This window comes from Pecten maximus, chromosome 18, assembly GCF_902652985.1.
Source record: "Pecten maximus chromosome 18, xPecMax1.1, whole genome shotgun sequence".
Classification (NCBI taxonomy): domain Eukaryota; kingdom Metazoa; phylum Mollusca; class Bivalvia; order Pectinida; family Pectinidae; genus Pecten; species Pecten maximus.
In genome coordinates, this window is record NC_047032.1 from 3,793,517 (window position 1) to 3,807,967 (window position 14,451).

Sequence of the window (14,451 nt, forward strand, 5' to 3'; positions counted from 1 at the left end):
GGCTGTATAATGACTAATTAGATGTTTGGTAGTTATATATCTGAGGGCTGTATAATGACTAATTAGACGTTTGGTAGTTATACATCTGAGGGCTGTATAATGACTAATTAGACGTTTGGTAGTTATACATCTGAGGGCTGTATAATGACTAATTAGATGTTTGGTAGTTATATATCTGAGGGCTGTATAATGACTAATTAGATGTTTGGTAGTTATATATCTGAGGGCTGTATAATGACTAATTAGACGTTTGGTAGTTATATATCTGGGGGCTGTATAATGACTAATTAGACGTTTGGTAGTTATATATCTGAGGGCTGTATAATGACTAATTAGATGTTTGGTAGTTATATATCTGAGGGCTGTATAATGACTAATTAGATGTTTGTTTGGTAGTTATATATCTGGGGGCTGTATAATGACTAATTAGATGTTTGGTAGTTATATATCTGAGGGCTGTATAATGACTAATTAGATGTTTGTTTGGTAGTTATATATCTGAGGGCTGTATAATGACTAATTCGATGTTTGGTAGTTATATATCTGAGGGCTGTATAATGACTAATTAGATGTTTGTTTGGTAGTTATATATCTGAAGGCTGTATAATGACTAATTAGATGTTTGGTAGTTATATATCTGAGGGCTGTATAATGACTAATTAGATGTTTGTTTGGTAGTTATATATCTGAGGGCTGTATAATGACTAATTAGATGTTTGTTTGGTAGTTATATATCTGAGGGCTGTATAATGACTAATTAGATGTTTGGTAGTTATATATCTAAGGGCTGTATAATGACTAATTAGATGTTTGGTAGTTATATATCTGAGGGCTGTATAATGACTAATTAGATGTTTGGTAGTTATATATCTGGGGGCTGTATAATGACTAATTAGATGTTTGTTTGGTAGTTATATATCTGAGGGCTGTATAATGACTAATTAGATGTTTGGTAGTTATATATCTGAGGGCTGTATAATGACTAATTAGATGTTTGGTAGTTATATATCTGAGGGCTGTATAATGACTAATTAGACGTTTGGTAGTTATATATCTGGGGCTGTATAATGACTAATTAGACGTTTGGTAGTTATATATCTGGGGGCTGTATAATGACTAATTAGATGATTGTTTGGTAGTTATATATCTGAGGGCTGTATAATGACTAATTAGATGTTTGGTAGTTATATATCTGAGGGCTGTATAATGACTAATTAGATGTTTGGTAGTTATATATCTGAGGGCTGTATAATGACTAATTAGATGTTTGGTAGTTATATATCTGAGGGCTGTATAATGACTAATTAGATGTTTGTTTGGTAGTTATATATCTGAGGGCTGTATAATGACTAATTAGATGTTTGGTAGTTATATATCTGAGGGCTGTATAATGACTAATTAGATGTTTGGTAGTTATATATCTGAGGGCTGTATAATGACTAATTAGATGTTTGTGCTGTACATACCTGAAGCAAAACTTCTCCAGAAATCCACCGAGTGTAATATCCTGGTTACCATAAAACTCCATGGTAACAATCCTTGAAAAGAAACATATAATCGTTTAGATGGAGTCAGACAATATGATTGGTTCACAATAATGCTGTATAGATTGTGATGTTGTGATTGACTTATGAAAACGTAGCAGATCCTCCGAACGTACCGGAGTTCTTGTTCTGTACTGAATTAAAATGTATCTGTACAGATTAGGACTGTAGTTTATTTTTCAGGTCAAATTGTGTATTTTCCAGGAATTTGTTGTTTAGTTTGTTGAAAAGCACCACAACAACTGCTTTTATATGAACCTGACATAAATTAGAGTCTGTAAACAAAGCTACTCTGTCAGACAGACTGTATACTTACTGTGGAGGTAACTCTGTCAGACAGGCTGTATACTTACTGTGGAGGTAACTCTGTCAGACTGTATACTTACTGTGGAGGTAACTCTGTCAGACAGGCTGTATACTTACTGTGGAGGTAACTCTGTCAGACTGTATACTTACTGTGGAGGTAACTCTGTCAGACTGTATACTTACTGTGGAGGTAACTCTGTCAGACAGACTGTATACTTACTGTGGAGGTAACTCTGTCAGACAGACTGTATACTTACTGTGGAGGTAACTCTGTCAGACAGACTGTATACTTACTGTGGAGGTAACTCTGTCAGACAGACTGTATACTTACTGTGGAGGTAACTCTGTCAGACAGACTGTATACTTACTGTGGAGGTAACTCTGTCAGACTGTATACTTACTGTGGAGGTAACTCTGTCAGACTGTATACTTACTGTGGAGGTAACTCTGTCAGACTGTATACTTACTGTGGAGGTAACTCTGTCAGACAGACTGTATACTTACTGTGGAGGTAACTCTGTCAGACTGTATACTTACTGTGGAGGTAACTCTGTCAGACTGTATACTTACTGTGGAGGTAACTCTGTCAGACTGTATACTTACTGTGGAGGTAACTCTGTCAGACAGGCTGTATACTTACTGTGGAGGTAACTCTGTCAGACAGACTGTATACTTACTGTGGAGGTAACTCTGTCAGACAGACTGTATACTTACTGTGGAGGTAACTCTGTCAGACCGTATACTTACTGTGGAGGTAACTCTGTCAGACTGTATACTTACTGTGGAGGTAACTCTGTCAGACTGTATACTTACTGTGGAGGTAACTCTGTCAGACTGTATACTTACTGTGGAGGTAACTCTGTCAGACTGTATACTTACTGTGGAGGTAACTCTGTCAGACTGTATACTTACTGTGGAGGTAACTCTGTCAGACAGACTGTATACTTACTGTGGAGGTAACTCTGTCAGACTGTATACTTACTGTGGAGGTAACTCTGTCAGACTGTATACTTACTGTGGAGGTAACTCTGTCAGACTGTATACTTACTGTGGAAGTAACTCTGTCAGACAGGCTGTATACTTACTGTGGAGGTAACTCTGTCAGACTGTATACTTACTGTGGAGGTAACTCTGTCAGACAGACTGTATACTTACTGTGGAGGTAACTCTGTCAGACTGTATACTTACTGTGGAGGTAACTCTGTCAGACTGTATACTTACTGTGGAGGTAACTCTGTCAGACTGTATACTTACTGTGGAGGTAACTCTGTCAGACTGTATACTTACTGTGGAGGTAACTCTGTCAGACTGTATACTTACTGTGGAGGTAACTCTGTCAGACTGTATACTTACTGTGGAGGTAACTCTGTCAGACAGACTGTATACTTACTGTGGAGGTAACTCTGTCAGACTGTATACTTACTGTGGAGGTAACTCTGTCAGACTGTATACTCACTGTGGAGGTAACTCTGTCAGACTGTATACTTACTGTGGAGGTAACTCTGTCAGACTGTATACTTACTGTGGAGGTAACTCTGTCAGACAGACTGTATACTTACTGTGGAGGTAACTCTGTCAGACTGTATACTTACTGTGGAGGTAACTCTGTCAGACTGTATACTTACTGTGGAGGTAACTCTGTCAGACAGACTGTATACTTACTGTGGAGGTAACTCTGTCAGACCGTATACTTACTGTGGAGGTAACTCTGTCAGACAGACTGTATACTTACTGTGGAGGTAACTCTGTCAGACTGTATACTTACTGTGGAGGTAACTCTGTCAGACTGTATACTTACTGTGGAGGTAACTCTGTCAGACAGACTGTATACTTACTGTGGAGGTAACTCTGTCAGACTGTATACTTACTGTGGAGGTAACTCTGTCAGACAGACTGTATACTTACTGTGGAGGTAACTCTGTCAGACAGACTGTATACTTACTGTGGAGGTAACTCTGTCAGACTGTATACTTACTGTGGAGGTAACTCTGTCAGACTGTATACTTACTGTGGAGGTAACTCTGTCAGACTGTATACTTACTGTGGAGGTAACTCTGTCAGACTGTATACTTACTGTGGAGGTAACTCTGTCAGACTGTATACTTACTGTGGAGGTAACTCTGTCAGACTGTATACTTACTGTGGAGGTAACTCTGTCAGACTGTATACTTACTGTGGAGGTAACTCTGTCAGACTGTATACTTACTGTGGAGGTAACTCTGTCAGACTGTATACTTACTGTGGAGGTAACTCTGTCAGACTGTATACTTACTGTGGAGGTAACTCTGTCAGACTGTATACTTACTGTGGAGGTAACTCTGTCAGACTGTATACTTACTGTGGAGGTAACTCTGTCAGACTGTATACTTACTGTGGAGGTAACTCTGTCAGACTGTATACTTACTGTGGAGGTAACTCTGTCAGACAGACTGTATACTTACTGTGGAGGTAACTCTGTCAGACCGTATACTTACTGTGGAGGTAACTCTGTCAGACAGACTGTATACTTACTGTGGAGGTAACTCTGTCAGACTGTATACTTACTGTGGAGGTAACTCTGTCAGACAGACTGTATACTTACTGTGGAGGTAACTCTGTCAGACAGACTGTATACTTACTGTGGAGGTAACTCTGTCAGACAGACTGTATACTTACTGTGGAGGTAACTCTGTCAGACTGTATACTTACTGTGGAGGTAACTCTGTCAGACTGTATACTTACTGTGGAGGTAACTCTGTCAGACAGACTGTATACTTACTGTGGAGGTAACTCTGTCAGACTGTATACTTACTGTGGAGGTAACTCTGTCAGACTGTATACTTACTGTGGAGGTAACTCTGTCAGACTGTATACTTACTGTGGAGGTAACTCTGTCAGACTGTATACTTACTGTGGAGGTAACTCTGTCAGACTGTATACTTACTGTGGAGGTAACTCTGTCAGACTGTATACTTACTGTGGAGGTAACTCTGTCAGACAGACTGTATACTTACTGTGGAGGTAACTCTGTCAGACAGACTGTATACTTACTGTGGAGGTAACTCTGTCAGACAGACTGTATACTTACTGTGGAGGTAACTCTGTCAGACAGACTGTATACTTACTGTGGAGGTAACTCTGTCAGACTGTATACTTACTGTGGAGGTAACTCTGACAGACTGTATACTTACTGTGGAGGTAACTCTGTCAGACAGACAGACTGTATACTTACTGTGGAGGTAACTCTGTCAGACAGACTGTATACTTACTGTGGAGGAAGACAAGGGAATGGATGGTTGGCAGATTTCTCCGAGTGGCTACTGAGTAGAACAGCCAATCGCTGGTGTCGGTGGAAGTCTAGACAGTCCCTCTAAAACAGTAATTAACAACAGAAACCTACATGGCAGTCAAAGTGAGTGGAGCCAGGTCACATACATTTGATATCCACCCCAACCCCCTCATCTATAACATAAATCTATCCAGGGGGTCACATACATTTTATATCTACCCCGACCCCCTCATCTATAACATAAATCTGTCCAGGGGCTCACATACATTTTATATCTACCCCGACCCCCTCATCTATAACATAAATCTGTCCAGGGGCTCACATACATTTTATATCTACCCCGATCCCCTCATCTATAACATAAATCTGATCGGGGACTCACACTTTGTAGATATTATATACAGCATTTTAACAGCTTCTTTTACGAACAATAAAATCATATGAACTAAATTCATCATTTTTGTCATTTCTTCCTATAATAACCCACCCGTCTGTCTTTTTTCCCTGAGAAAGACGAGCGTGTGGTTTGTTGACCAGTCCTGTTACTCTGGTCTTTAGGCCCTGTAGACTTGAGGACAATCCTTCCTCCCCTAGCCCGAAAGTCAGCCAGCATGCTCTGAAACAAACACGGACTGATATAAAACAAGAGGCCCAATGGGCCTGTATCGCTCACCTGGCTCTACAGCAACTTTGAAGTTGATTGAGGTCATTTCTACAGATACTATGCTGATTATCATAGTAAGCTAGGTTTATTCATATTAATAAATTTTCTAGTCCTTCATTCCAGCATTTTATTGGCCTAATATCTGGTCTAGGAGGCTTTTGGCTATCGCAAAATTATTGTTTACAGATTTAAGCCGATTTCACCCCTGTGACCTTAAATGTAGGTCAAGGGTCATTCATTTGAACAAACTTTGTAGCCCTTCACCCCAGCATGCTACAGGCCCAATATCAAGTCCCTGGGCCTCTTGGTTATTAAGAAGAAGTCATTTGAAGAATATAGCCTATTTGACCAATATGACCTTCAGTGGATATCAAGGCAATTCATTTGAACAAACTTGGTAGCCCTTCACCCAAGCATGCTACAGACCCAATACCAAGTCCCTGGGCCTCTTGGTTATTGAGAAGAAGTTGTTTGAAGAATATAGCCTATTTGACCCATGTGACCTTGAATGAAAGTCAACGTCATTTATTTGAACAAACTTTGTAGCCCTTTACCGTAGCATGCTACAGGCCCAATATCAAGTCCCTTGGTCTCTTGGTTATTGAGAAGAAGTTGTTTGAAGATTATAGCCTATTTGACCCATGTGACCTTGAATGAAGGTCAACGTCATTTATTTGAACAAACTTTGTAGCCCTTCACCCCAGCATGCTACAGGCCCAATATCAAGTCCCTGGGCCTCTTGGTTATTGAGAAGAAGTCGTTTGAAAATTTTAGCCTATTTGACCAGTGTGACCTTGAATGAAGGTCAAGGTCATTTATTTGAACAAACTTGGTAGTCCTTCACCCCAGCAAGCTACAGGCTCAATATCAAGTCCCTTGGCCTCTTGGTTATTGAGAAGAAGTCGTTTGAAGATTATAGCCTATTTGACCCATGTGACCTTGAATGAAGGTCAAGGTCATTTATTTGAACAAACTTTGTAGCCCTTCACCCAAGCATGCTACAGGCCCAATATCAAGTTCCTGGGCCTCTTGGTTATTGAGAAGAAGTCGTTTGAAAATTTTAGCCTATTTGACCAGTGTGACCTTGAATGAAGATCAAGGTCATTTATTTGAACAAACTTGGTAGTCCTTCACCCCAGCAAGCTACAGGCTCAATATCAAGTCCCTTGGCCTCTTGGTTATTGAGAAGAAGTCGTTTGAAGATTATAGCCTATTTGACCCATGTGACCTTGAATGAAGGTCAAGGTCAATTATTTGAACAAACTTGGTAGCCCTTCACCCCAGTATGCTACAGGCCCAATATGAAGTTCCTGGGCCTCTTGGTTATTGAGAAGAAGTTGTTTAAATGAAAAAGTTGACGCCGGACGGCCGGACGGACGGACGGCGACGGACGCCGCACCATGGCATAAGCTCACTTGCCCTTCGGGCAGGTGAGCTAAAAAACTACAGAAACGAACGTCAGCCAGCATGCTTTGAAACAAACAAACATTGAACAAACAGCTTAAGGTTACTAATTTGCAGGCAATGATTGCATGGTCACCTGATGGCAGCCATCTCAAAATAGTAACAATAGCAACGATTACAAATTATTAACAGAAAATGTGAGGAACTTATAATATATTACAATAGGATATAAATGCCCAAGTAATGCATTCTATACACAAACAGGAGATAGTTATGTGAAATTGAAACAAATTCCTGGAGATAATCCCAAAAAACTTAGTTTGGAAATCCAACGACTGAATAAATAAATATGGTAAACTTTGGGCAGTGAATAAGGCAGACTGGTCAAGATATAGAACTGTATACCTGTAACAGGAGAGGAGAAAAATGTAGCGGCCAGACTGGGATTCGAACCCGGGACCTCCGAACACTAGCCAGATGCTCTACCAATTGAGCTACCTGGTCACCGATGATCGACCCAGTCCAGTCCCGCTACACACCTCCCTCCTTTTTTCCAAGTCTTCGCCCTCGAAGACACACGAGACCCTTATACCACCACCGTGGGTATTTTAGTTGGGCGCCAATTTTGTAACAGGAGAGGAGAAAATATAGCGGCCGGACCGGGATTCGAACCCGGGACCTCCGAACACTAGCCGGATGCTCTACCAATTGAGCTACCTGGTCACCGATGATCGACCCAGTCCAGTCCCGCTACATACCTATACACTAAGTTACGATCAATGGCTAAATAATAGCCTTTCTAACTAGTACTGTCATTTGAGATAACAATGTCAGACATTGTATACTCCATACTGTATATATGGTAATTGTGAAAGACAATCATTATGGTGTTGAGAAGCTAATTCACACTAGATATATGTTTTTTATATTATTGCCTCCACTTGCATGATAGTTTAGACCAAATCCATGAAAATCAAATAATTTTTGCCCCCGTTTAATTTTCGCCATTTTCGCCCTTTGATGATAGGGCGAATTTAAGATGACAGCGAAAATTTCAAGCTCAATAGCAGGATTTACAAGTTATCGTACATAGGCTAATTGTAGTCGAATCCAAAACATACCCTCGTACGTTTCAAGTGTGTTTTATCCTATACAATTACAAGCAACATGTGTTATATATTTACACTAAATTTATAAAATAATAGTTTTATTCCAATCTATGCATGTGAAATAAAATCTAGATCTAAATCTAGGCCTAATTAATTTGCAATATCACGTGGATTTAAATTGAGAATATGGGCTAAGACAGCGTACTAGGTTTAGTCTATTTGATTTTTTTTTAAAAAACTATAAATACTAAGTATCTTTTAAAATCCAATCATTTTTTTAAAATGATTCACACAAACTAGCATCAATATCTTGCCATTGTGAAGACTGATTTGATGAGTTCATCGTCGCTTGTGGCTTCCATCGATGACAAATTAACAAAAGAAAACACTGGTCAGTAGACTTCTAATTAGTCACGGCACGGTGAACTTACCACTCATCGTGTTTGCTTAACATCGACCATGCATACCTGATACTATTTGAATCAATATAGGCTAAAAGTTAATCTGAACACAGGTAAACGTTGTATATTTCACACCTGATTACATTTCACACCTCAGCGGGATATGCAAAGAAAAGAAAATGGGGGAACTCGATAAATCCTGAGTGTTCCGAGTGCAATTTATCGAGAATTCCGGAATTCTCAGATTGTGAACGAGGAAAAGACATTAATATTTCTTAAAGGTAGTTTAGGGCAAAATTAAAATGGGGCGAATATCTTTTGTGTTGCTCAAGGGTGAAAATAACCTGGGGCGAAAATTACCAGGTATACAGTACTAGAAACTTCAGGTTCCTAAAATATGAGGACATAAGGATAAAAACAACATTGTTTGTATCTCCTCCGTTGATGTTACATATCTAATCAACTCTGATGATGATTGAAGGGATGATGCGCCACATGGGCCTATATACAACCTATATATACAGTATGAATTAAATGTATCCTGACCAGGTTAATATGCTGATTTGAAGAAAAGACTGTAACTTGCAAATTGCATCACAACTATTACTAAAGTGAAAGTAGAACATATTACTGTGACATTAAATACTAGAAGTGAAAGTAGAACATATTACTGTGACATTTAATACTAAAGTGAAAGTAGAACATAATACTGTCACAGTGACAGTAGATACTAAAAGTGAATGTACAGCAGTGGTTTAACAGTAACTAATACTAAAATGAAAGTAGAATATATTACTGTGACATTTAATACTAGAAGTGAAAGTAGAACATATTACTGTGACATTTAATACTAAAGTGAAAGTAGAACATGTACATGTAACTGTCACAGTGACAGTAGATACTAAAAGTGAATGTACAGCAGTGGTTTAACAATAACTAATACTAAAGTGAAAGTAGAATATATTACTGTGACATTTAATATTAGAAGTGAAAGTAGAACATATTACTGTGACATTTAATACTAAAGTGAAAGTAGAACATGTACATGTAACTGTCACAGTGACAGTAGGTACTAAACATGAATGTACAGCAGTGGTTTAACAATAACTATTACTAAAGTGAAAGTAGAACATATTCCTGTGATATTCAATACTAAAGTGAAAGTAGAACGTATTCCTGTGACAGTTTAGACAGCAGTGTGACCATTAACAGATGATGGTACCTACCTCAGTTTTGTTCCTACTCATGGAGGTGAGCTCTGACAATATGAAGGGATGTGCTTCCATCACTTCCACGTCTGACCACGACATCAGAGGTTTCGGAGGCTGTTCCCCTTCGTGGTATTTCTGGGACCTCCGAACATCATATCTAGTCGGGTCAAAGCGACTCGACCAGTACAGCTCATCAATATGCGCAAAATACTTTCGGGAACAACAGTCACTTCCCGATTCTGATTCCAAAAAAGGCACATCGTATTTCACAAAGGGTGAAGTACTGAGCAAAACCTCGTTCAATAGTTTTCGGAATTTTTGATAACGCTTCTGAGATTTCTCTTGAAGCGTAATGGAGCTTTGAAAAATTGTATCGTCTTGATTTTTCTCAAAATTGTGAAGAGGGTCTGACTGATCAGTTATGATCTCAGACGACGAGGTTTTACGACCAACTACATCACTACTTAATAATTCCATTTTTTTATCCAAATTCTCAACATTTTTCTCCTGTTCATTATTGTCATTTTTCTCCTTTTCACTATCACTATTTATTTCTCCTAAAGTGAATGTTATTTTTCCTTCCTGTACTAATGATTTCAAGTCTTTTTCTAAAAAAAGGTTTTCTTCGCTCTCTAAGGTGTGAGACATATCATTGTCAATTTGATTTTCAGAACACGCCTCCAAGTCATCTGCTGTGTTTTCTATCGCGATCCTCTGAGGATACCGGTCACATTTGTTGTCATCATCACATGTCATACCAGAGCCCTCATCACAATCAACTCCTCCAAGGTTAGCCACTCCCATTTCTTGGTTGTTACTGCCCACATTTTCATTAGCTCCTCCCTCTTCTACAGTTGACTCCACCCACTCCTGAATGGCATCACTGTTGTCTACCCCACCAGGGGAGTCTGTGCTGTCAATCACACCTGTTGAGTTGTCCAGATGTCCTGGAGGCATTGCAAACTCGTCCATACAGAGGGAGATTTCAAGCTGAGAAGTGTATGCAGCATAGATAATTTGTCGCATGATCTTCTTTATCTGAAAAAAAGAATTTAGCTTTAATTCATTTCATGCCAACTTAACAAACTTAATGATCCGCTGTGTTTTTTTTTTTTTTTTTTAATTGTGTTCTTTTCTGTACACATCAACAAAAACACAAAATGATTTAAGTTTTGATAAATAATTCCGACAGGTACTGTGATATCTTTTGACTTTTATTGCTTGATCTCATCATTTTTGCGACTTGGTTTTTTTTCTCGTATTTTTGCGACTTGTTTTTTTTTTTTTTTTTTTTTTAAACATTTTTGACAGTATTTGCCCAACCTCAAATTCAACAATGCAACAAAAATACAACATGGACAAGATAATTCAGTGAATATCTCCGTTGAATTGAAATCATATTCCAACAAAATTCTGATGATGAATTTATGCAAGAACTGATTCCAGCTGACACTGAATGCTTGACCATTGTTTGGTTTGGTTTATTTTGTTTAAGTTAATGTCCTATTAACAGCCATGGTCATTTAAGGACATGCCAGGTTTTGGAGGTGGAGGAAAGCTGGAGTACCTGGAGAAAAAACAACCAGACTACGGTCAGTACCAGACAACTGCCCAACGTGGGTTTCGAACTCACAACCCAGAGGTGGAGAGCTATAATGATAATGTGTCGGGACACCTTAACCGCTCGGCCACGGCGGTCCTTTGACCAATGCATCAAACTCCATAAGGAATATATTAGTGTCCATGTTACTGTATATAGATCTGGTTGTATATCAGTGATAATTTGTGTCATTATAATGATGTAGTTAAAGGTTGACATTGAATATTGGAAGATTGCTTCTAGGAATTACCATGTACTTCATGTAGCTTTAATTTCAAGAAATAACAAGGAGCCTCAAAGCTTTGCATTATCCCCCATGCCCCGCATTGGTATGAAAACCCAAATACATGTATATATCAAGCTTAAAGTAAGAGTTATTAAGGAAACAGTAAGTTGGTATTTTTTATTAAGTCTCCATGGTGACAGAAAAAATACCGAAAATGGAAGGTCCCAATAGCAAAAGGCACAACTAGTCTGATATATTCAGAAAGTTTCAAGGAGCTGCGTTGAACTGTTTTGGAGTTATAGCCAGGAAACAAAAGGAAACATTAATTTGGTATTTTTGACTAAGTTTCCATGGTGACAGAAAAAATACCGAAAATGGAAGGTCCGCAATAGCAAAAGGCACAACTAGGGCAATAGTCTGATATATACAGAAAGTTTCAAGGAGCTGCGTCGAACGTTTTATGAGTTATAGCCCGGAAACAAAAGGAAACAGTAATTTGGTATTTTTGATTAAGTTTCCATGGTGACAGAAACAAGAGATCCCAGAGGGATCTTGGTGCCCACGTTCCATGTCAGATTGTTCTTTTCTCTACTTTTCCCTTCCTCTAAGTCTTACTAATCTGTGTAAATTCAGAAACAGCCCTCTAGTACTTTTCAAACAAGGCGAACCTATATATAAAATTTAAGATTTAGCGATAATGGCTGTCTGTCAGCCATGTTGTTTTCAGATTGGTCCCAAAATTCAATACCAGGGACCAAGGGGAACCTTCATATGAAATTTGAGAAAGATCCTTTCAGTACCTTCTGTAAAATAGCGATAACAAACTTCAATTGTCAGAATCCAAGATGGCTGCCTGTCGGCCACGTTGTTTTCCAAATGGTCTCAGAATGTAATATGCATAACTAGGCACCGAGGGGAACCTACATATGAAATTTGAGAAAGATCCCTTCAGTACTTTCTGAGAAATAGCGATAACAAGAATTGTTTACGGACGGAGGGATGGATGGACCGACGGACCGACGGAGCCCAATTTAATATCCCCTGCAAACGCATTTCGCGGAGGATAATTACTGAATTTCAAAAAGCGAAATACTCTGTAATCAAATAAGATACATGTATGACAGTCTTTAATTAAAAGCGTAGTGATGTGAATCTTATTTTACCCGCTTTAATTCACTGCTTGACCCTCCTCTCAATGAAATGGTACAGCCCAGGTGAGTTGCACATCCATCAAAACAGAGCATTGTCTTGTTTTCACCTACAACACATACAATTATACCTACAATATATATATAATTATACCTACAACATATACAATTATACCTACAACACATACAATTATACCTACAACACATACAATTATACCTACAACACATACAATTATACCTACAACACATATACAATAATACCTACAACACATATACAATTATACCTACAACACATATATATATAATTATACCTACAACACACACATATACAATTATACCTACAACATACACATATACAATTATACCTACAACACACATATACAATTATACCTACAACACATATACAATTATACCTACAACACATATACAATTATACCTACAACACATATACAATAATACCTACAACACACATATACAATTATACCTACAACACACATATACAATTTATACCTGCAACATATATATAATTATACCTACAACATATATTCAATTATACCTAATGTTGATGGGGGGTACCCTACCTGATGGTAAACTGAAGTTACAGACTTTGAAGCTGTGATAGAAGTCAATGTTGATAGGGATACTCTACCTGATGGTAAACTGAAGTTACAGACTTTGAAGCTGTGATAGATGTTAATGTTGATAGGGATACTCTACCTGATGGTAAACTGAAGTTACAGACTTTGAAGCTGTGATAGATGTTAATGTTGATGGGGGGTACCCTACCTGATGGTAAACTGAAGTTACAGACTTTGAAGCTGTGATAGAAGTCAATGTTGATGGGGATACCCTACCTGATGGTAAACTGAAGTTACAGACTTTGAAGCTGTGATAGATGTCAATGTTGATGGGGATACCCTACCTGATGGTAAACTGAAGTTACAGACTTTGAAGCTGTGATAGATGTCAATGTTGATGGGGATACCCTACCTGATGGTAAACTGAAGTTACAGGAATTGAAGCTGTGACAGAAGTTAATGTTGATGGGGAATACCCTACCTGATGGTAAACTGAAGTTACAGACTTTGAAGCTGTGATAGATGTCAATGTTGATGGGGATACCCTACCTGATGGTAAACTGAAGTTACAGACTTTGAAGCTGTGATAGAAGTCAATGTTGATGGGGATACCCTACCTGATGGTAAACTGAAGTTACAGACTTTGAAGCTGTGATAGAAGTCAATGTTGATGGGGATACTCTACCTGATGGTAAACTGAAATTACAGACTTTGAAGCTGTGATAGAAGTCAATGTTGATGGGGATACCCTACCTGATGGTAAACTGAAGTTACAGACTTTGAAGCTGTGATAGAAGTTAATGTTGATGGGGATACTCTACCTGATGGTAAACTGAAGTTACAGGCTTTGAAGCTGTGATAGAAGTCAATGTTGATGGGGATACCCTACCTGATGGTAAACTGAAGTTACAGACTTTGAAGCCGTGACAGAAGTTAATGTTGATGGGGATACTCTACCTGATGGTAAACTGAAGTTACAGGCTTTGAAGCTG

The 14,451-nt window shown here is 38.6% G+C and overlaps 1 protein-coding gene across 1 annotated transcript in view; it reads right to left on the bottom strand.

Moving 5' to 3' along the window:
• LOC117316957 (1-phosphatidylinositol 3-phosphate 5-kinase-like) overlaps positions 1 to 14,451 on the bottom strand; it is a 122,310-nt gene that overhangs the window by 66,271 nt on the left and 41,588 nt on the right. The window contains exons 18-22 of the mRNA XM_033871735.1: positions 12,897 to 12,991; positions 9,923 to 10,945; positions 5,606 to 5,734; positions 5,099 to 5,199; positions 1,467 to 1,538 (exon numbers count right to left, since the gene is read on the bottom strand). Coding sequence (XP_033727626.1) covers positions 1,467 to 1,538; positions 5,099 to 5,199; positions 5,606 to 5,734; positions 9,923 to 10,945; positions 12,897 to 12,991 — 1,420 coding nt within the window. The remainder of the gene's footprint in view (positions 1 to 1,466; positions 1,539 to 5,098; positions 5,200 to 5,605; positions 5,735 to 9,922; positions 10,946 to 12,896; positions 12,992 to 14,451) is intronic.